The sequence below is a fragment of the Hyaena hyaena genome, unplaced genomic scaffold, assembly GCF_003009895.1.
Source record: "Hyaena hyaena isolate Hyena2069 unplaced genomic scaffold, ASM300989v1 scaffold_27, whole genome shotgun sequence".
NCBI lineage: Eukaryota > Metazoa > Chordata > Mammalia > Carnivora > Hyaenidae > Hyaena > Hyaena hyaena.
In genome coordinates, this window is record NW_024080659.1 from 1,022,968 (window position 1) to 1,046,209 (window position 23,242).

The 23,242-nt window shown below is 50.9% G+C and overlaps 1 protein-coding gene across 6 annotated transcripts in view; it reads right to left on the minus strand.

Annotated features, from left to right (window-relative positions):
- The window catches only part of PEMT (phosphatidylethanolamine N-methyltransferase), a 100,057-nt gene that overhangs the window by 76,067 nt on the left and 748 nt on the right, over positions 1 to 23,242 (minus strand). Inside the window, exon 1 of one of the 6 annotated variants that reach the window (XM_039227258.1) lies at positions 15,922 to 16,037. The exons of 1 other annotated variant lie outside the window; for it this stretch is intronic. Coding sequence is in view for 2 of the 5 variants with exons in the window: in XM_039227262.1 (XP_039083193.1) it covers positions 5,089 to 5,151 (63 nt within the window). In the remaining 3 variants the exon portion in view is untranslated. Of the gene's footprint in view, positions 1 to 5,088; positions 5,325 to 5,498; positions 5,653 to 5,798; positions 5,864 to 11,318; positions 11,472 to 15,921; positions 16,038 to 23,242 lie in introns of those variants that run through there. 4 more of the 6 variants (XM_039227255.1, XM_039227257.1, XM_039227256.1 and 1 more) reach the window with 4 other exon arrangements.

A 23,242-nucleotide genomic window follows, 5' to 3' on the forward strand; every position in this document is an offset into this window, starting at 1 on the left:
AAGTTAAAAAAAAAAAACACACTTCCAAATGAGCCATGGGTCAAAGGGGAAGTCTGAAGGGGAATTTTAACATTTTTTGAACTGAACGAAAATGAAAATACAACACCAGAAATTGTGGGCTGGAGGGCTAAGAGATCGTTATACTGATGAAAAAGGAAAGGCTCAGAACAGTAATATATGCTTCGCCCTTAAGAAATTAGAGAAAGAGGGGCACCTGGGTGGCTCAGTCGGTTAAGCGTCTGACTTCGGCTCAGGTCATGATCTCATGGTTCGTGGGTTCGAGCCCCGCGGCTCTGTGCTGACAGCCAGCTCAGAGCCTGGAGCCTGTTTCGGATTCTGTGTCTCCCTCTCTCTCTGACCCTTGCCTGCTCACGCTGTCTCTCTCTCTCTCTCTCTCTCTCTCTCTCTCTCTCAGACATAAATAAAACATTTAAAAAAAATTTTTTTAAAGAAATTAGAGAAAGAGACGTAAATTAAACCCAAAGCAAGCAAAAGGAAAAAATAAAAGCAAAAATCAATCAAATCAAAAATAGAAAAGCACAGGGAGGAAAAAATCAAACCCAAAACATGTTCTTTGGGGAAAAAAAGTACTTCTAACTACAGTGACCAAGGGAAAAAGAAGACACAAATTACCAATGCAGAGAATACACGAGGAGCCTCTCCACCGCTTATGCCCACAAGTCAACAGCTCAGATGAAACAGTCCAATCTTAGAAAGACATAAGCCAACAAAATTCATTCAAGATACAGTCCTGTATCTACTAAAGAATAAAATTCACAAGTAAAAACCTTCCAAAATAGAAAGCTCCAGGCCCTGACAGTTTCATTGGATGAATTCTACCAACATTTAAGAAAGTGATAACGCCTATTCCACACAATTTCCCCCAGAAATCAGAATAGGAGGGACTATTTCACAACTCACACTAAGAAGCCAGCATTACGTTCATACTAAAAGCATGCAAAGAAATGACAAGAAAACCACAAACAATGTTCCTCATGAACATGGCCACCCAAATCCTCGACAAGAAAACAAAGCAAAATAAAATTTAGCAATATATACAAAGGATTAGCGCATCAGGACTCCGAGTCACCCCAGGAATGCAGGGCTGGTCCCACAGTCAAAGCATCAGTGTAATTCACCACATTAGCGACAAATGAGGAAAAGCCACAGGATCATTTCAACAGAACAAAAGAAACTGAGGTTCTGTGAGTTTACGTGACTTGTCCAAAGTTACAATGAGGGCCAGAAAAAAGCCCCAACCCTGTCGTCTTGACTCTGATCCAAATCCTGACAATACTCAGTGTTATATGGAAACCAACTTGACAATAAACTATTAAAAAAATATATGACAATAAACATTGTGTCCTTGAGAACTTCACAAAATAGGTCATCCAATAAAATGGACTGATATTTAGTTAAATAAAGTAATAGAATCAAAAGAATTTTTAAAATATTTTTTATTTGAGAGGGAGAGAGATTCTTTTAAGTATTTATTTTTAAAAAAATTTTTTAGTGTTTTATTTATTTCTGAGAGAGAGAGAGACAGCATGAGCAGGGGAGAGTCAGAGAGAGAGGGAGACACAGAATCTCAAACAGGCTCCAGGGTCTGAGCTGGCAGTCAGCACAGAGCCTGACGCGGGGCTCGAACCCACGAACTGCGAAATCATGCCCTGAGCCAAAGTCAGATGCTTAACTGACTGAGCCACCCAAGCACCCCTTAAATATTTATTTTTGAAAGTGCATACATGAGTAGGGGAGGGGCAGAGAGAGAGAGGGAGAGGCAAAATCCCAAAAAGGCTCTTGACAGCAGCAAGCACAATGTGGGGCTCAAACTCATGAACCACAAGACCATGACCTGAGCCAAGACCAAGAGTCAGATGCTTAATCGACTGAGCCACCGAGGTGCCCCGAGAGAGAGAATTTCAGCAGGCCCCATGCTCAGTGTAGAGCCCAACACGGGGCTTGATCCTGGGTCGAGTCTGAAATCAAGAGTCAGATGCTCAAATGACCAAGCTACCCGGGTGCCCCAACATCAAAAGATTTTTAAAAACAATTTGTATGGGGGCTCCTGGGTGGCTCAGTTGGTTAAGCATCCAACTTCGGCTCAGGTCATGATCTCATGGTCTGTGGGTTCGAGCCCCCCATCGGGCTCTGTGCTGACAGCTCGGAGACTGGAGCCCGTTTCAGATTCTGTGTCTCCCTCTCTCTCTGCCCCTCTCCAGCTTGTGCTCTGTCTCTCTCAGTCTCAAAAATAAATAAACATTAAAAAAAATTGTTTTCATAAAATAAATTTAAAACCTAAAGATAAAAAAATAAAAATAAAAACAATTTGTATGGTGGTCAGACATCCTCCCCGAAAGACAGGCAACCCATCCCACGGGTATTTTGTCTCCAGTGGTTTACTCAGGCTCCTGCATCACAAATGGGGACTGTACAAGTATTATCCCCATTTTACAGATCAAGAAACTGAGGCGCGTCTCCTGACACCTACACTATGTGACACTGTCTATCTGCTCATGAGAGCAGATTGGGTTTTTTAAAATTTTTTTAATGTTTTTATTTATTTCTGAGAGAGAGAGAGAGAGAGTGCAAGCAGGGGAGGGTCAGAGAGAGAGGGAGACACAGAATCTGAAACAGGCTCCAGGCTCCAAGCTGTCAGCACAGCCCGACGCGGGGCTCGAACCCACAAACCGTGAGATCATGACCTGAGCCGAAGTCGGACGCTCAACCGACTGAGCCACCCAGGCGCCCCTTACACAAGCTTAAATGATAAATGGTACATATTTCATTTCCATCAGATGGTGCTGGGATAGCACAGATGCCCATGGAGTGAAGAGGAACCTTGTTGCTCACTTGGACCAGGACTGACTGACATCTTTTAAAACCAGAGATTTTGGGGGGTGCCTGCGTGTCAGTCGGTTGAGCATCCAACTCTTGATTTCGGCTCAGGTCATGATCCAAGGGTCATGGGATCAAGCCCTGCATCGGGCTCCGTGCTGAATGAGGAGCCTGCTCAGGATTCTATCTCCCTCTCTCTGCCTCTCCCCCCTCAAAATAAATAACAAATAAACATTACAAAAAACAGAGATTTTAATTGAAGGAGGAGTACTACCACAAGACAAATACATAATAACGTGTTGTTGTCGTTTTTAAGGAAAAAAAATCCTCTGGTAACAGGAGGCTTAACTGGATCAACAGCAGTGGAAAAACCTGGATTTTAGTCAGCTAGGGTCACCTTGACCTGTCCCTGGAAACACTCCCCGTTCCCTCCGACTGCACAGCTCTGGAGGGGAGAGCACAGAGAAGCCCTTCCCACACACCCCCAGCTAACGGTCCCTTCCCCATGGCTGATCCTCACCCCCGCGGCCAGGTCTAGAGCACAGGCCCTCCTCAGATTGCCCGGCAGCACCCTAACATTCCACTGGGCTTGTGTGGGGCCCGCTGCCCCCTCGCACGGTGGCCTCTGGCTCACAGACATCCCACTTCAGGTTATGGTGATCCACCCTTCCACACGGAGTCATTCATCCAGGAAGCAACCGCCACCTAACCCAGGCAGCGCTAGGGTCCCTCTGGCATCCGAACTCCCTTTTCATTTAACACTCGCTGTGGCCAAAGACAAGAATCCAGTCCCGCCACTGACCAGGTGGCCCGGAGATCCCTGGATGGCCATTTACAGTTTACAGGTGTAAGGGGGCACCTGGGTGGCTCAGTTGGTGGAGCGTGGGACTTCAGCTCAGGTCATGATCTATCGGCTCATGAGCCCTGCATCAGGCTTTGTGCTGATAGCTCAGAGCCTGGAGTCTATGTCCCCCTCTCTCTGCCCTCCCCCACTCACACTCTGTGTCTCTCTCCCTCTCTCTCTCAAAAATAAATAAACATTTAAAAAAACAAAAAGAGCGTAAGGATTCCGTGGGATAACATCATCCTCATGAGGCCACCTACCCGCTTCAAGTCATCCTGCACTCTCTCAGGGTCAAATGCTCACCTGCCCTTTGTTGCATGAACAAATACTCCCCCCCCTTCAAGGCCTTTGCCCTGCCCTCCCTCCACCCACAGCATCTGGCCACTGGCTTATCACTCGGGTCTCAGATTTCAGGTCACCTCCTCACAGACACAGGGATTTCAGTCCCACCTCTCCACCAGCCACTCTCTAAAACATTCACCAGTTTTACCCCCTTCAGAGAAGGCTCTATGCTTCCAGGTTTATTGTCTCTCAATGTTCTCAAAGACTGGCTCTATCAGTGAATTAATAAAGGTGGGTGGGGGTGGGGAATGCTCTAGATTAAAGAAAAGGCCCCTTGGAGCAGACAGATCTCCCAGGCTCCCTCCGTGCAGGGTGGCTAATGAAACAGGTGGAAAGGGGGAAAGCAGCTGCTCTGATTGGAGGGAATACTCCGGAGAGGAACAGCCGTTGGATGGGGGGGCTTGGGGAGAAACACCAGGGAAAGACAAACTCTCTGGCCTGTGACTTTGCAAAGGGGCTGCGTCAGGCGGCCCGGGGTCCAGCCAGCAGGGCGCATCCCACCCTTCCTAGCACGACGCTGAAAGGTTGTAAACTCTTCCCACGCATCCACCGGGGAAGGAGGCGATGCCTGCAGCCGGCTCAGCGCCTGCGGGTGGAGGAGCCAGGGAACAAAGCTTTCTCTTCCTCCGCTGCAGAGCTGGCCCCCTGCCCGGGGAGGGGGGCCGCAGCTGCGGCGGGGGCCTCCCTTCTCCCACACATGCACAGGCGGCCACCAGGCACACTCCCAAACACACCTGCGTGGCCTCGCTCACACGCTGCCACGCCCAGTCCCAGTCCCACACACGCACACTCAGGGCACACACACTCTTAGGGCAACTGACCACACAATCCCAGAGGCGCGCGCGCGCGCGCACGCACACACACAACTTCAGGAGCTCGCTCTGTGACATCCACGATCCCTCCCTCACACGCGCACACGCGAGCGCCCCGCCCCCGAACACGCAGTCCCGCCCCCCAGCGCCCCGCCCCCTTTGCCTGGTAACGGGCGGTCGCAAACCCCGGAAGACCCACCTGGTAGCCGGATCCCTGTCCCCGCCTCCCCGGCACCGCGGCCCGGTCAGTACCTGCCTGAAGTCAACATTGCCGAGGCCTCCGCAGCAGTCCGGCGCCGCCACCGAGCTGCTCATGGGCTCCGCTCCCGGGCCGCCAGATGCTCTCAGCCGGGCCGCCCGAAGAGAGCCAACGCCGGGGCCTCGCGGCCGCCAACGCGCCCCCCCCGCCCCCGAAGCCGCCCTGTTGTGCCGGGAAACTGTGCCGCCCGGGACGCTTTGCCTGTGACCCCAACTTCTCCTGGCCTTCTGGGAAATGTAGTCCCCTGTCCCCGCGAAGCGCCTCTTTCCTGGAGCTCGCGACGGCATCTCGCGGAGCCCAGAGCTACAAAGTCCCAGGGTCGTGCGCTGCAGTGACTGCCAGTTCCGAGGCGGCTCTTGCCTAGACCCGTCGGCCCCGCTCCCGCACCCGGCCCGCAACTGACCTGGCCTCCCTGTTCTTGGCTGGCGGTGGGACTCGGGGGCGGCGGCTGCGGGTCCTAGGTATAAGTAGCTTCCTGCGCAGCCCCCTGCGGACTTGGACTTTGGCCCAAACTCGGGGTCCCCCGCCCCCTTCTGGGATTTGCTTTTGTCCAGAGGCGGTGCAGGACGAGCACACTCTGTAGCCTCCAGCAGAGGCTGCTCCTCGGGACCCTGGGCCCCCGCCCCCGCGACCTCCCTATTCTTTGGCTCAGCCAGAGACACCTCCTCCACTTCTTTGTTCATTCATTCTCTCGTTCACTCACCGGGTGCTTGCTGAACTTGTCTGTGTACTGCGGCTACAGTAGGAAACGACACAGGTCCCTGCCCTCACTGTGTCCTAACGGAAGGGACAACACCTGAATAACGGGTTATAACTCGGATACGGTCTATGATGGAAAGACACTGGGGGCTACGTCAGATGATAACAAGCCAAAGTGCCTTAGAATGCCTTGAAGGAGGCTGCACATAGGAGAAGGTGCAAGCCACGTGAAGTCTGAGGGCAGGACAGATTGGGAAAAGAGAGGTGTGTGCAAAGGCCAGGGGGCAGGACAGAACTAGGGGTACTTCAGGAATCCAGGGGTGGCGGAGGGGGCACCACTACAATGGGGGGAAGGTTAGAAAAGTAGGTGAGGGTTTAGAGGGTCAGGTCCAAGAAGGCCCCTTCTGTAGCCGGGTGTTACATATACAGGGAAGCAGACTCAGATTCCCAGAGATTTGTGCGGTCACCCAGCGAGCCGCGCGCCCTGGCAGGACTTTTGCCAGGCCAGCTGCTTCCTGATTTAGCAGATCGCTTCTCTGCCCCTTAGCCCTGAGCGCCTACCAGGCTTGAGCATTTACTGAGCAGCCACTGTGTGATTGCCCCTGTGCTGACTGCTTTACACGTGGTCCCAACCTTCACCCCATCCTTAGGAGGGGCGGGCCCACCAGCGAGTCAGGGAGGGCGAGAAGGACGCTGGCTTTGGAGCCTGCGCTAGCTGTAGGGCTGCGGGCAAATTTCACTTTCCTCGGAAGTAAAAGGGAAATACACATGGGTAAAACTCAGCACACATGATCTGACCCACGTGAAGTACTTCATTACCACCGGCCACAACAGAGCTGAGTACCCAGTGGGTGCTCAAAAGCTGCTTTGCCTCCGAACCAGTTACAAGAGTCAGGAGGGCTCCCCTCCTCGGGGTGTCAGGCAGGGCCTGCTGGACCCAGAGTCAGTTCTGGGGAGCCTGCCCAGGCAGAGTGCTCCCAAGGGCCTTTCCCCCACCCCCACCACGTGTCTACTTTGTCGAAGCCCGTTTTCTCCTGACCTACGTGGCTGCTCTGGTTTTCTTAAAGCCAGAAAAATTAGTATGTGTGTGTTTGGTCTCTCTGGGAACAAAGAAAGGTAAATGTCAGAGGTCACACCAGAGCTGATGCAACTAGAGAAATCCACTCCTCCACCCCTAATCCACCCCCTCCCACCTTCTGCAAAAAGAAAACACCCAGGCATAGAGAAGCCAGACTGCAGCCTCAAATGTGATCGGGGTGGTTCAGATCAAAAGCATCCTGCTGAAGATAGTTTTGGGCAGAAGTCTTTGCCTGACCATTTGAAAACTCCCAGGTCTGAGAGCTTGCAGAAATGTTCCAGGCCAACCTCTCTCACTGGAATATTCCTTTTTCAGCATCCCGGGCAAATAGGAAAGTCACTTCTGTTTGCATGCCTCAAGTGATGGGAGACTCATCACTTCCCGAAGGAGCCTGCTCCACTGTTGAATGGGGTGTGTTTTTATGATACAGACCCAAAGCCACCCGTCCTGAAGTTTTGACAAATAGAACTCCTTTCTACCCTCAGGGTTATCTCCTTTGCCCCTTGGTTACTCCTCAGATATGGGAAGCCATTTATCACAGAACATCTAGTTGGCTCCAGGGCAAACAGCTCCTGATGACTTTGCTGGCCAGGAGCTGCACACTTGCTACAAAAGGAAATCAAAACTAAAAGCCATTTCTTCATTTCTTCACTGCCTTCCCCCTCTTCTCCCTACCCCCCACTGGCACCGGATCTGGCTGCGTGGCTCCCAGGAATCACTAAAATGGGCTTCTATTACTACAGTTCTCATTTGCATATCGGGTGACTTTGGGTAAAACCTAAGCCTTTCCTTACTCTGAATCTATTTACTGTTCGCAAAATAGGTATAATAATATCTCTTGAGCAAGACTGAAATAGGGATTAGCATCTGTGACAAGCACAAAAGCGCCCAACACACAGTGGGTTCTAGATGAATGTTTGTGCCCCTCTTCTGTATAAAACTCCACTGCTAAGATCACACTCATAACACGGGCATGCTGGGATCTAGGGCCAGTCCAGCTCAGGGGCCACTGAGTTCCCAGGAAGAGAGGGGAAGGTGAGAAGCCAGCATGAGGAGACAGCCTGGGGAGGGGGGCGGGGATGGTGGTGTGGGGCTGGGGGGGGCGGCAGGGGGTAGGTGGAGGGTATGCAGAAAGCACTGGAGGTCACCAGAAACCATATCATCAGCATTCTCTAAAACCAGGATGGTAAGGGGCACCTGGGTGGCTCAGTCAGTTAAGCATCCCACTCTTGATTCCTGCTCAGGTCATGATCACGTGGTCATGAGATCTAGCCTCTGTGTTAGGCCCCTCACTACTTGGGATTCTCGCTCTCTGTCCTCTGACTCACCACCCGCCCCCCAAGAGGCACATACTCCCTCTCAAAATAAAGAAAAATAAATCAAGGAGAGTAATGAGTCATAGCCACAATGCCCAGCACCTCCTTCCTGTATTCAGGCCCCGTTGCCCCAACTCTGCCCGAGTAGCGTCCAGAAACCAGAGAGGAGCAAGTTCGGCGGGAGCCAGGGTAGGAGCTGGGCTGGGCAGTGCTGGCGGTAATGAGTAAGCCCTCCCTTCCTCCCCAGGCCTCCCAGCGGGGCCTCCCCGACCCTTCAGCGTCCACTGAGCAGAACAACCCCTGCCTTCCTTCTGGCCTCTCTGTGGTTCCCAGAACACCCTGGGCACGCCCTCACCTCAGGGCCTTTGCACACGCTGCCTTTCGCCTTCTGCCTGGAATGCTCTTCCCTCAATGTCTTCATAGCTCCCTCCCTCCCCTCCTCAGGTGGAGCATCACCTTCTGCTCTATCAACATGTCAACCTCCCCATCCACTCTCCATCCTCTTCCCAACTTTACTGCTCTCCACAGCCCCTCTAGTCATCTAACAAATTGGTTTAGTTTACTTATTTATCCTGCATAGTATATGTCTCTCTCAGTAGAATGTGAGCTTCACGAGGACAGGGATTCGTATCCCTTTTATACACAACTGTCTCCGTGGCATCTGGATCATGCCTGGCATAAAGAGGGCACTCGATAAGGAATTAATTAATTAATTAATAGTTCTACCATGACCAAATTTGAGGTGTTCTGGGCAGACCACTTCTCTGGGCCCCAGTGACCCCGCCCATGGAAAGTGGAGACGGATGGGATCTGTGAGGAGGAAATCAAAGTAACAAGTGAGACTCGAAGTCCCCCTCCAGCCCCCCCACCGCCGACTTTCTGACTGTGGGTCTGGGGCAAGTGACTTACCCTCTCTGATGCTCAGCAGAAGAGAAAATTCTACCTATTAAAACGAACAGCTGAGCTCTTAGAGCTCTTGCAAAGCTGCAGGCTCAGCTTAAGCCTCGGAACTGCCCTGTAACCAGGGAAGTGTTCCTCTGATTTTCCAAATGAGGGAACCAGTTCTGGGGAAGGGACTGGCCCACTTCGTCAGCACTTCAAGCCAGCCGGCCCCAAGCCACCCCTGGCCTTTTTAGCACTATGCAGTCCTGCCTCCCTAGGATGGAGGAAACGACATAGAAAGCCCACCACAGGGTCCAGCACAGGATCAGCCACATTGACCTCCTCTCAGTTGCTTCCAGCCACAGGGCCTTTGCATCCCCTCTTCCCTGTCAGGCACACTCTTCCCTGCTCTTCTCGGAGAGCAAGAACATTTGCTGCTTTGGCCACACTGCATCTCCAGCGCCTGGCACACACCCAGCACCTACCAGGCACTCATCGAATTTACTAAGTGAATCAACGGGTGAAGGAAGGCCAAAACTGAAATTTAATCTGGTGAAGTCATCCCTCAAAAAATGGAAACAAAGAGGGGGTGCCTGGGTGACTCAGTCAGTTAAGCGTCCAACTCTTGCTTTGGGCTCAGGTCACCATCTCGCAGTTCTCGAGATCAAGCCCCATGTCAGGCTCTGTACTGACAGCACGGAGCCTGCCTGGGATTCTTTCTCCCTCGCTCTCTGCCTCTACCCCACGCTTTCTGTCTCTCTCTCAAAATAAATAAATAAACTTTAAAAAAGTAAGTGGGTGAAAAAAGTTAAAATCTTTTTCTAAAAAATGGAAACGAAGTAATGATCTTTTCAGGCAAACCAAGCCTAAGAGAGATTCACCACCAGCTGGTAGGAGGAAATGACCCAAGTCTGAAGCCCAGGACGGAGGACAGAACGAAGAGCCCTGGAAAAAGTAAATCAGAATGAGTATCAGATGGTGAAAATAGGGGCGCCCAGGTGGCTCAGTCGGTTAAGCGTCTGACTTCACCTCAGGTCATGATCTCACGGTTCGTAAGTTCAAGCCCCGCCGTCGGGCTCTGTGCTGACAGCTCAGAGCCTGAAGCCTGCTTCAGATTCTGTGTCTCCCTCTCTCTCTGTTCCATCGCCACTCATGCTCTGTCTCTCTTTCAAAAATAAATAAACAGTAAAAAAATAAATTAAAAATTAGATGGTGAAAATAATAAAAATATCTTGCGGGGGGTAAAATGTTTGTCTTGGTAACTGAGAGAAAAACCCTGTGGGGCTACATATTTGAACAACGTGAGGAACCAACTCTATACCATTGATCTCCTCAGTAATGTCCCTCAGGTTGCCTGGCAGGCTCAGTCAGTAGAACATCTGACTCCACCCCCAGGTCGTGAGTTCAAGCCCCATGTTGGGTGTGGAGCCTACTTAAAAAAAAAAAAATGTTCTTCCAGCAAGCGCAGAACATACATTCTACTCGGGGCGCCTGGGTGGCTTAGTCGGTTAAGCGTCCGACTTTCGCTTAGGTCATGATCTCGCGGTTCGTGGGTTCGAGCCCCGCGTCGGGCTCTGTGCTGACTGCCAGCTCAGAGCCTGGAGCCTGTTTCAGTCTGTGACTCCCTCTCTCTCTGACCCTCCCCTGCTCACGCTGTCTCTCTCTCTCTCTCTCTCCTAGAAATAAATAAAACATTTAAAAAAAAAAAAAGAACATACATTCTACTCAAGGTCATGTACGTTTGCCAAAATCAACCATATGCTGGGGCATAAAGCAAATCTCAATAGATTTCAAGGGATTGAGATAACGTAGTTTCTTCTCTTATGCACTGGAATGAAGCTAGCAAACAAGCAGATACTCAAAACATCTCCCACGGGTTTGGAAACTAGACAGTACGTTTGTTCCTTAAACCCCAAAGATGAGGGGCACCTGGCTGGCCACTCTAGATCTCCAGGCTGTGAATTCGAGCTCCACATTGGGTATAGAGATTACTTAAAAATAAAATCTTAAAAGGGGCGCCTGGATGGCTCGATTGAGCGTCCAACTTCAGCTTCGGTCATGATCTTTTGGTTCGTGGGTTCAAGCCCCGCGTTAGGCTCTCTGCTGTCAGCATGGAGCCTGCTTTGGATCCTCTGTCCCCCTCTGTCTCTGCTGCTCCCCTGCTCACTCTCTTTCTCTCTCTCTCTCAAAATTAAAGTAAACGTTATAAAATAAAATAAAATCCTAAATAATAATAATAATAATAAACCTCAGAGATGAGCTCCAGTTCGTTCCACCTGGCCCAGGTGCCCATCCACGTGGCTGAGGGCGTGGGCACGATGCCTTTGGGTCAGGTGACCCACCCCAATGAGCAACAGCGGCCAGGGAGTGGCGAGTGACCGGACTCTGGGAGAAGATGGCAGTTCCCGTTTACCGGTTAGGTTCCAGAAACACATTGGTGGGGGTGGGGCGGAGCCTTGGGCACCGCTGAATTCTGGGGAACCAACAGAACAGCAGTCCTGGCCCCAAATGCTGGAAGGTATCAGCAGCTCTTTACCACACAGAGAAAATGCTCAGCGGGGGTGCGCCCGGGAAGGAGGCTGGAAATCAATCAGGACTAAGGATTGGGGGCTTCCGCAAAGACACTGCCTCTTGGGGCACGTGGGTCATCTTAATGTGTGAAGACTGGTGTAGGATTATTTCCTTAGGATTGGCCCAGAAGCAAAGGATCCAGACAGCCAAACTCCCTTCCGACGGCTTGTGCCTTTGCACCATGTGCAGCGACATGCATGAACTAGAAGGTATTCTGCTAAGTGGAATGAGTCAGACAGAGAAAGACAAGTGCCATACGTTTTCACTTATATGCAGCATCTAAAAACAAAACAAATGAACAAACAAGAAGCAGAGACAATACAGAGAACAAGTCCATGGTCACCAGAGGGGAGAGGGAGATGGGGGCGGGAGGGGGATGAGGAAAAGGGGATGAAGGAGAGAGGGAGGACCAGGCTTCCATCTCTGGAATGAATAAGCCATGGGGATAAAAGGCACAGCCTAGGGAATATAGTCAGTGGTGTTGAAAACAATACCAATGGATGGTGACCGACGGTAGCGACACTTGCCGTGAACACAGCGCAGCGCACAGACCTGTCCATCACTGGGTCGTACACCTGACACTGACATAGCCTCGCGCGTCACCTATACTTCAATAAAAATATAACTCAATAAAGCTTCGTGCCTCTGCAGAAGGGTGAAGTTTCCATTTCCCTGACCTGCCCGCATAGAGGAGTATTATTCCAAACATGGTTACACTGATTTAATAGTCGAATAGTTATACCTTACTTAATTTGTTTTTTTCTCCCATTGCTTACGATGCTGAGCATTTTCCTACGTGCTTTGCTTTTTGCTTAGAATAATGTTTTATTTGCAGTATTTACCAATGCACTTCCTGTGCCTTCTTTGAAAGACTCAAGAGCCTTACTCTTTTTTTCTTTTTTTTTTTTTTTTTAGTTTTTTTCAATTTACTTTTGAGAGAGAAAGAGCATGAGTGGGCAGGGGAGTAGGGGTCAAAGAGAGAGGGAGACACAGAATCCAAAGCAGGCTCCAGGCTCTGAGCTGTCAACACAGAGCCCGACGTATGGCTCGAACTCACGAACCCGGAGATCATGCCCCGAGTCAAAGTCGGACACTTAACTGACTGAGCCACCCAGGTGCCCCACGTGAGTATTACTTTTTAACAATCTCTTGAACTTCTATTGACATGAATTGGGCTGTTGAACATTTTAAGTGATTAAAAACTTTTACCTGGAAAATTTCCCAACCCACCAAAACCTTGCAAGAATTATACAATATATCCATATACACTTCATCTAGGTTTACCTATTATCATTTCCCAGCATTTGCCTTGTATGTTCATATGTAATTTTTTTAGTGTTTATTTATTTTTGAGAGAGAGAGAAAGAGAGAAAGAGAGAGAGAGAGTATGAGTGGGGGAAAGCCAGAGAGACAGAGACAGACACAGAATGTGAAGCAGGCTCCAGACTCCAAGCTGTCAGCACAAGAGCCCGATGCGGGGCTCGAACTCCTAAACCATGAGATCATGAGCCAAGACGAAGTTGGATGCTTAACTAACTGAGCCACCCAGGCACCCCATATGTAATTATTTTTTTTAATCAACTGTTTGAAAGTAAATTGCAGGCTCTTCCCCACTAAATATTTCAGTGACTGTTTCCTAAGAACAAAGATGTTTTCCTACGAACCCTCGAAACTGTGACCCAAATCAGGAATTTATTACTGCTACAAGAGCATATCCAACATATAGGTCACATTTGGATTTCACCAATTGCACCGAGAACATCCTTCTGGGTGCGTTTTCTGGTCTGATCCTGGCTCCAGTGCAGGCTCTCAGGTGCCTTCGGGCAGCTTTGATGTGGAACAGTCCTTTAGCCTGAACTTGTCTTGCACAACACTGAGACTTTGGGAGAGCACAGAGGTATTTTGCAGACCGCCCCTCAGGTGGGTTTAGTCCCCATGCTTCCCCACAGGCTGTGCCTCTGGGAGCCAGGACAGCACCTAAGGGCAGCTGCGACCCTCCCCCTAGGCGTGATGTCATGTCGCTGCCCATCCCGGTGTGTGAGCGTCAGATCTCTCCTCGGTAGAGGTGTGGGGGGGTTCAGCTATGTTCTTTCTTCTCAGTTTCTGGTCTGACACCGCCCACTGGCACATTCTTGTTTTCATAAAACTGGGGCTTTGCAGCCCAGCTGGGGAGGGCAGCTCAGGTACCGCCGGGTTCTGGGGGGGCCACCCCTGGAAAGCTGTCACCCCTCCACCCCCTCACCAGTGGCCCCTGAAGCCTGGTCCATGCATCCTTGTTACACAGCATCCCAGCTGCAAGCTGACTCACTGTATTTACAGAGGACCCCAAGGCCACCTCCCGGTCTAGCCTCCACCCCTCCTTGGGCCTCGATCTCTCCATCTGTAACAGGAAGTGCCAGGGTTAGAATCCATCCAGTGTCTTGAGGAGGGCGCTCGGCATTTGAGTGGGACAGTTTTTTGTGGTGTGGGCTGGTCTTACAAACATTGAGTGTCCCCGGCCCTCACTCTGAAATACACCCCACAAACATTTCCAAATGGCTCTGAGAAGGGGGTTGTGGCCCCCAGTTGGGTGAGAACAGCTAGAGATGACAGCTAGTAATGTCAGCTGCTGCATACTGAAGACTTCCTATGTGCTGGCCTCGTACCAAGCACTTGATCTACATCATCCCATTTGTACTGCACACAATTCATTTTACAGATGAAAAAAGCAAGGCCCAGAAAGCTTAAGCAACAGCCAAGAGATGTCAGAGCCAGAACCTCCATCCCAGGAAGCCTGACCCTTAATATCCCACCCCGTGCAAGGCTATCTGCCAGCGGAGGCAACATCACATACTGGTGGTGAGCCCAGGTTTCGGAGTTAACCCTGAGCGTGGGATTGTGTCGCTCAGCAAATATTCACCCTCACTCTTCCCCTCCCATTGTGGGGAGAGCAGACTTCCCTGCACCATCAACTTTGGGCCCCAGGGGCTTGCTGTGGCTAATGGAACGGGAATGGGCATCACTGAAGCATAGCCCTCAAATGTGCTTGTGTGGTTTGCTTTGCCTTCTGGTGCTCTGCTGACCTGCCATGAGAAGCACAAATCCTGGGTGACCACTGCCCCTTTAGCCTGGGCCAGAGAAAACCAACATGGTGGAGACCAGCTCAAACTAGACCAGCCAACCCACCCTCACCCTGCAGACACATATAGGAGCACTGACACTTGCCGTAAACCCCTGCGTCCAGGCTGGTTTGTTAGCCAGCATGATTGTAGCAAGAGCTGACTGATACAACCTGGGTTCTGAGACCAGCTTGGGCAGGTTGTTTTGCCTCTGCAGACCTCTGGGTCCTCATCAGCATAATGGTACAATACTAGTACTGATCTTATAGGCTTGTTGCAAGGATCAAAGGTGATGATGCTCTCAGCACAGTGCCTGGCACACAGAAAGCATTTAGTAAATGTATGCTATTCGTTACTGCTATCACTGCCGTTTCTACGACCGTTAGCTGTGACTGTCAGGATTCGGTAAGGAGCCCTAACCTCCATGCTCAAGGACACTCTGAGGCTAAGGAATTGGAAGGAGACTTGGCCCTAGGTTAAGAGGAGGGTCCCCTGGGAGCACTCTGCCCTGGTCCCCGAATTGCCCGCTCCCTGACCCATACTCCCCACAGTGAGAGCATCTGCAGTGGGCCGCCTGGGCACCAGATGGCTAAGTGCTTGCTGGTGAGGCGTGGCCGGGTCAAAGTGACCCACAGGCCACGGGAAACTCAGAACCAACCTGTTTCACCCTCCTTCGGCCCAGGACTTAGGTAACCAGCGCTTTCAGATTGCAGGCTGGAGCCCAGCTACGGAGCACAGCCTGCATGTGAGCGTGTTACTGTTGTGGGTCTGTGTTTCTGTGTTAGTGCGTGTCTGTGTGTGTATGAGTTGTATGTGTGTGTGTTTCACTCTGCAGGTATACATGTCCATTTCAGTGTGTGTGTGTGTGTGTGTTTCCAGGTGTGCGAGTGCACTTCAGCATCTGTGTGAGTGTGTGTCTAGTTCACACGTGGGTGTGTCTATGTTTCAGCGGGGGGAGGGTTGTCCGTGTGTGTTGGCCTGTGTCTGGTGCCAGTGGGGGTGTGTAGGTGTGATTGGTGCAGGGGGGCGTACCTGTCCATGTTTCAGTATGTGTCAGTGTGCATCTGTGTCTCTGGGCATTGGCTGTGTGGTCGCCAGACGCAGGGCGTTACTGTCCATAACTGCCCGGGAACTGACCCGCAGCAACTCACCCCCTCCTGTGTACGCTGGGGCCAGACACACCTGACGTCCCGTCCAGGCTCTGCCACTTAACCACTCGTTGATCCCGGGCAGATGTCCCAGCCTCCTTGAGCCCCCAGTTCCTCATGGGCTTGTCATGAGGGTCAAAAGCAATAAATCTTTTGACCGGCTGTCTGTAGGTGGCCTCTGCTGACAGACAGGAAGGAAGCTCAGTCATTCAGAAAGAGGAAGGGGGAACCGTGGAGCTGCCAGGGAGGTGCAGGCTGGGTGGTGACAATAGTAGATGCACAGGGAGGAGGTCCCCACACCTAGTAGCTTAAGGCGGCACCACGGGGCTCAAGGCTTCCGCCTTTCTACTCTTCATGGCCACCTCGTGGTTTTTGTTTGTTTTGTTAATTAATATGCCTTAGAGTACTTTTAGCTTTCTGGGGAAAGTGAGCAGAAAATACAGAGACTTCCCATATGCTTAAAAACTATGGCGGGGGGAGGGGGGGGTCATCCAGATGGCTCAGTCAGTGGAGCACGCAGCTCCCGATCTCAAGGTCATGAGTTCAAGCCCCACATTGGGCATGGAGCCTATTTTAAAAAGGTTTTTTTGTGTTGAGATAAATTTCATTTTATTTACCGTTTTCTTTTCTTTCTTTCTTTTAAAGTTTATTTATTTTGAGAGAGAGAGAATGAGCAGGGGAGGGGCAGAGAGAGAGGGAGGGAGAGAATCCCAAGCAGGGTCTGCACTGTCAGCGCAGAGCCCAGCATAGGGATTGAACTCATGAATTGTGAGATCATGACCTGAGCCGAAATCAAGAGTCAGACGCTTAACTAACTGAGCCACCCAGGTTCCCCTTAACCATTTGATTTCCTTTTACTTTTTAACAATTGGTAATCAGTATATGAGAAAGGGCGCTTGAAGCACCTGCAGTGGTGACTTTAACCTTGACTGCTGGCTCACTACTGATGGAGGTTATGTCTGCCGAGCAGCCACAGGACAGTGCCAACCAGTAAGTCGCTTGTGGGTCCTCATCTGGCAAAGATACCAAGTCTTAGAACCTTCAGCACGGACAGTTTTCTTGCAGTGATTCTCACAGTCTTGGTAGGCATCCAAACTGGTCCCTTCACAGTGAGATTCTTTTCCTTTGCGCCTCTGATCAAGTCAGCACACACCTCCTCCGAAGATTTTATGTGGTGGCTCCTTAGGGTCATTCTAATTCGGTGATCCGCCACTTCCGGTTCCACAGCTGTCTTTCCAGTATCTTAAGACGCGATGGCAGTGCTGTGGTTCTTCGTTCCTTGGGGACAGGGAACGGAGGGAGGCAGAGGCAGGAGTGGGGGACCCCGCCTTTCTGCAGCCGCCACCCCATCTTCCTCAAAGAGCTATTTCAACCATTTTAAAGTGTACAGTTCAGTGGTTTTTAGTCCCGTTCACAATGCCACGTGACCATCATCACGTTCTAATTCCAGAACATTTCCGTCACCTGGCATAGCTGTCACCCTGCACCCCGCCCAGTCCCTGGCAACAACTAACCTACTTTCTGTCTCTACGAATTCGCCTCTTCTGGAAGAATCACACAATACGTGTGACCTTTTGTGTCTGGCTTCTTTCGCTTAGCATAGTGTTTCCAAGGCCCATTTACGTTGTAGCGTGTATCAGTACTTCATGCCTTACTATGACTGAATCATATTCGCAGTTTGGACATACCACATTTCAAGTTCATCCATTCATCTGTTGATGGACACTGGGTTGTTTCCATAGTTTGGCCATTGTGAATAATGCTGTTGTGGACATTTCATGTACGGGTTTTGGTTGTTTTTGTTTTGGGGTTTTTTGTTTTGTTTTGTTTTGTTTAACGGATTCACTTTTCATTTCCCTTGGGTGTTCTCTGACAGTGAAATTGTTGAGTCATACTTGGGCTTTTGAGAAACTTCCAGATTGTTTTGCACAGTGGCTGCTGCATCATTTTACGTTCCTACCCTCAGTGCAGTTCGCAAGGGCTCCAACTTCTCCACAGCCTCAACAACACATGTTCTTTTCTGTCTTTTTGATTTACTCGCCCTCCTCCTAGGTGTGAAGCGGTGCCTCCTTGTGGCTTTGAATCGCATTTCCCTAGTCGCTAATGATACTGAACATCTTCTCCTGTGCTAATGGCTTTCTGTTTATCCCCTTTGGAGAAATGCCTGTTCAGATCCTTTGCTCGTTTCTAGTAGGGCTATTTACCTCTCTATTATGGAGTTCTGAGATAAAGGGTAATTACACACGAGGAGTCATTTAAAATGTAATGGTGGCCATCTCAGCTTCTCAAGGGTGTTCAGCCCTTCCCCTGGGGAAACCCTGCCTCTAAGGGCTTGCTCCTGCCCTGCGGCATTTTCACACACCCACACCCAACTCCCCATCTCTGGCAGAAATGGAGCACTTCTTCCCCTGTGACGTCTCTTCCAGGCAAACCCAAGACCTTTCACCCAATCAAGAGCTCTTTACAGCATTCTTCCAAAGGAGAGCTGTCGTCCTCTAAACATCAGGGCTGCGACTATCAGTGTATATTTGCAGAAACAGCTACAGGCAGCTTCTGAAAAGTAGAATTACGAGTTTGTTCTTCCAGGCACTACACATGAATGACTTCTAATTTTCCATTTCTCAGCTCAACTTTTCTTTCAGACCCCAGACTCTTCCACCTGCTGGACTCCTCCCCACAAGGTCAGGGCGGGGGGCGGGGGGCAGGGGGCCAGTGTGGTCTTCCAGGCATCTGGCCCTCAACCCCCTCCACTCCTAGTCCTCGACCCTAGGCCCCCACCCTCTGCACCACCCACACCCTCATTCCCTCCCTCCCTCGCTGCCACAACTAATCAGTCATCAACAATTGTTTCTCTGAAAGAGCTCCGCTCAGCCTTCATCAGCTCCCACCTGGACAGTCACCCCAGCTGGCCTCCCTGCCTCCACCCAACAGCAGGTAACTCCCCTGCTCAAAACCCTGCAATGGCTCCTTACTGCAGAGACTAAAACCCAATCTTCTTGGACTGAATCAGTTCTTTCATTTACTGACTGATTGCTTCACTCATTCCATTGCCTGAGCACCTACTATGCGCACAGCACAGGGATACAGTAGGACAAAAGACAGGGTTTTGAGAAGAAGCAGATCGTTGCAGGGTGACCAGTGGTATACGATGGGCCTGTACGGGGACCATGGGGACAGAGAGGAGGGGACTAAACCCAGCTTGAAGGCAGACTCTTGGAAGAGAGAGCTCGCCGGTACCCACTCCTGCTCCAGTCACATCAAAGCACCTCCAACGCCCAGAATGCACCATGCTGCCTTTACAGACCCACTGAAGGCCTTTGGGCAAACTCCTCCAGCCTCTGACCTGGTTGAAATGTCTCCTCCTTTGAAAAGCACCCTGATCCCGTGCGGAGAGGACCTGATGGTCCTGCCTTTGAAACACGCCTGGCCCTACAGAGGCCCCATTACAACGTTGACCTCCTTTGGTTGTTATTTTAACTACGATTTTCTGGTAACTGAGTTGCCATCTCGGTTTTATTTTCTGCTGCCTGTCTGTGCCATTGACACATCAGGACACAAAGTGTGCCTCCCTCCTGCACCTCAGCCCTCCACAAGGAGAAGGCAGCCTTCTAAAGCTCTGGCATCTGCTAATGCAGATACACACCCTCGGGGACATTGGCCAATGGCTGAGACATACGTGGTTGTCACAGCTGGGAGGTGCTATGGACATCTGATGGGTAGAGGCCAGGGGTGCTGCTCACTTCCTACAACAGGATAGCCCCACCACCGGAAGTCATCTAGCCCAGAACAGAACAGTGCCAAAGTTGAGGAACCCCATTCTCACCCCAGGTGTCAGGCGGGCTTCCTGGGGATGGCCCGTGCTCAGGTGGTTATGTTGAGAAGGCCCAGGTGCTCCGAGGGCCTTGGCCAGCGGCTCTGCGAGGAGAAACAGCCATAGACAGGGGCCTGGAGAGACGAGGAAGGGAGCCTGCTGGCCACCATCTCTGAGGGCCAACAGGTGTCCTCGGTAGCTCTGGGCACACAGCGAGACTCCATTTCCCAGCCTGTTTTGCTGTAAGCTATGACCACATGACCGAGTTCCAGCCAGTAGAATGTGAGAGGAAGTGATGTCGTCGCTCTCAGGCCTGGTGCAAAGACCCTCCTGTGTGCCGCCCTCATCTCTCCTTCCCCATCCCCCTGCTGAATGAGAGGACCCTGGAGACCTACTTAGAAGACGACAGAGCCACAAGGGGGCAAGGGCCCAGGCCCTTGAATGACAGCACGAAGCAGACGCCAGGTACTCACTGGCTCCCACCAGCCCACATCCAGCTCATGTGAACAAGAAATCAATCTTCATTGTGATGTGCCCTGAGACCGCGGGGTTTACAAGTTAGAGCAGCTAATCTTGTTTAACTAAAACCACACTGGGTCAGCGGAAAGGTGAAAGGCGGAAGACAAAGGTACCCTTCAATTTTTTAGGGCTGACGAAGCCCTAAGCTCCCCTGGGATCCTGAGCAATTCTGCTCTTCTGTGGTTTTTGCCAAGTTTGGCATGTGGGCCTTCGAGTAGGCTTCGTCTGACTTTGAACCTGAGTGTCATATAACAGTCTGTACCAGTGAACAGTTCACGTTCTCTTTTTGGATGGACCGTGACCCTCTAGAGGGAAGGGTCTGGGCCCGATTTGCCGGATGTCACCAAGGCCCAGTAAAGGCCTTAGCACACAGCGGTCCTGAGGAGCAGTTATGAGTGTCTCTGAGTATGCAGGGTCCCTGATTGGCCCAAGCCACCCTCTCTACCATTGTGTCTGTATCATTTAGGAACACATTCCCCTGCAAAAAACAAAACCCAACCAATAGAGGCTTAAACAAATAGGTAGAGGGTTCTGTTTTTCACATAACACAACCAGAAGCAAGCAGCTGCTAGGATCGGGGACTGTGACTCCACCTTCCCTAATATAATTCACCTTCCATCCTCAGGCTTTGGCCTCAGATCGCTGCCATGGCTCTAGGCCTCACACTGGGTACGAGACAAGTCCAAAGTTGGGGAAAAGCCAAGGGCCACGCTAACTACACCTGTCTTTTTTCATCAGGTGAGCAAAAGCTTTCCCAGAAATGCCCCCAGCAGACGTCCCACTTCAAGACTGATCGGCCAGAACTGGGTCACATGATCAGCATGAGCGGCTGGGAAATTTGGTAACAGAATGGTCATGACTGGCTTTTTTGATTAAAAAACCAATCGATGTTTTGTTGGCACAAACAGAGTAGGTATTAGGAAGTAGGCCGACGGGGTCTGCCTCAGTCCCCAGTCCTGTTTCTGGGGCTGCTGTCAGAAAGTCCCCTTGTTCTAGGACCACGGGGCCACCAGGCCTGGTCTTCTGCAGGCCCCAGGCTCTGTGAAGACACAATGGCAGGAGGGTTTGTGACTCCCTTCCCTGGTCTCTCACATCTGCCCCCGCCCCGCCCTGGTGCTGATTCTCAGTAAGCCTCTTCAGCATAGACACGACGCCCTGTCCAAATGGCCTCTCCCAGCACAGACATCCCAGTTACTCTGGCAAAGCTAGACTCTGTCCCCAGGAGATGGGAGAAGAGCCCATGGGTCACTCTCCCAGGGAAGGCAGCTGGGTCACTGGTTTCTGCAGAATAAACACTGCATTCCCAGTTACTCCCATTTGGGAAGCTGTCACATGTCCCCAAAGCCCTGGTCTTCTCATGTGAGCTGCAAATGACCAGCGAGGCTCACATACAGAATCCAGAATTCCAAGGAAATAGAAATAAAAATAGCCAGTGGAAGGAATGGAATAGAACTACAAAGAGCCAGGCAGGCGACATCTAACCTAACATGGGCATCAGAGGGAGGCGGCCAGGAGACTGGGGAACAGGGTGATAGTAGCCAACATGTGCCAAGTATCTACTATGCACCAGACACTAAATAAAGCCCGTCACAGACATCAGCATCTTATTGGATCTTCAAGTCAACCCAAGGAAGTACTGTTATCACCCCCATTTTACCCTACACATAGCAAAACTGAGACTCGCAGAGGTAATGCCTAGCGTAATGTCCAGAATGTGAGCTCTGGTCAGATGAGCTTCCTTCCCCAGCCTGGTCATTCCCCGGCCGTACTTAAACTCCTTGTGCCTCAGTTTCCTCATCTATAAAATGGAAATGATGGTCGTCCCTATCTCATAGGCTCACTGGCGAGACTCAGTATGTCAGTGTGCATGGAACATTCAGAAGGGCTGGCACAAAATAAGCCCTCGATGTACATGCGCAAGTATTATGATGCCCATTTCACAGGTGAGGGGATGGAAACGCAGGAACAAGTATGCGTATTTGCCCAGGATCAAGCAAGCGGGGAAGGGTAGAGTCAAGGGTCGAAGCCAGGTCTCTCCGACACCAGCACACACTCAAAACCACCAGCCGATCAGCCTGACACCAATAAGCATGAGCCACTGGCGTCAGAAACAAGAGAACAGGTCTACACACATCAGACAGGGCAGTGGGTCACCGTAGGAGACCACAGGCAAAGCACACAGCCCAGGACGTGCCTCTCTGTATCTGCATCCCCAGCAAAACAGTCCAGAAGAGAACAGTTGAATGAGTTTGAAAGCCTCAAGTGACTCCCATCAGTGGGTCTGTATTACATGCATCCAGGGACACATTGCTCTGGAGAGACTGGAAGGCATGGAAAATTGCTCTGGGGTGGGGGGGGGGGGTGAGGTGGGGAGAGAGGCCCTGTAGCATCATCCTCCTCTTCCTCACTCACAGAGTTCTGGTCTTTGCACAGTGATGTGCCCAGCTACAAGACTGCATTTCCCAGCCTCCTTCGGAGTGGTGGTAGCCGTTGACCCGGAAGGCTTTGAGTAAGATGACTAGAGACACTTTTAAAGAGCCAATTAAACTAGGAGGCAGGTCTGTGCCCCTTCTCCTCTCTTCTTCTTCTTCTTGCCTATAAAACAGATGAGACAGCTGGCGCTCCAACAGCCATCTTGGACCCTGAGGTGACTTTGGAGATGGAAGCCATAAACCGAGGATGGTGGAGGCTGGGGCTCTGATGATTTCGTGGAACTGCCAACCCAGCCCTCGACCCCACCTCCAGTCATCTTTTATGTGAAAACTGATCCCTAATTTGTTTAAGGAACTGCAGTCAGTTACGTTTTCTATCTTAGGAGTATCACCTTTAGAAGCACCCAGACGTGGATTTGAATTACGCCTCTACCACTTATGTGACTAGAGTAAATCCCTGATTACTCCGAGCCTCAGTTTGCTTATCTGGTAAATGCCAATATTACTTCCATCTCATAAGGTTGTTGTGATAAAATAGTCCACGTAAAGTGGATTCTCTAGTGCAACCCGCAGGAGCTGGTGTTAGGAGCCCT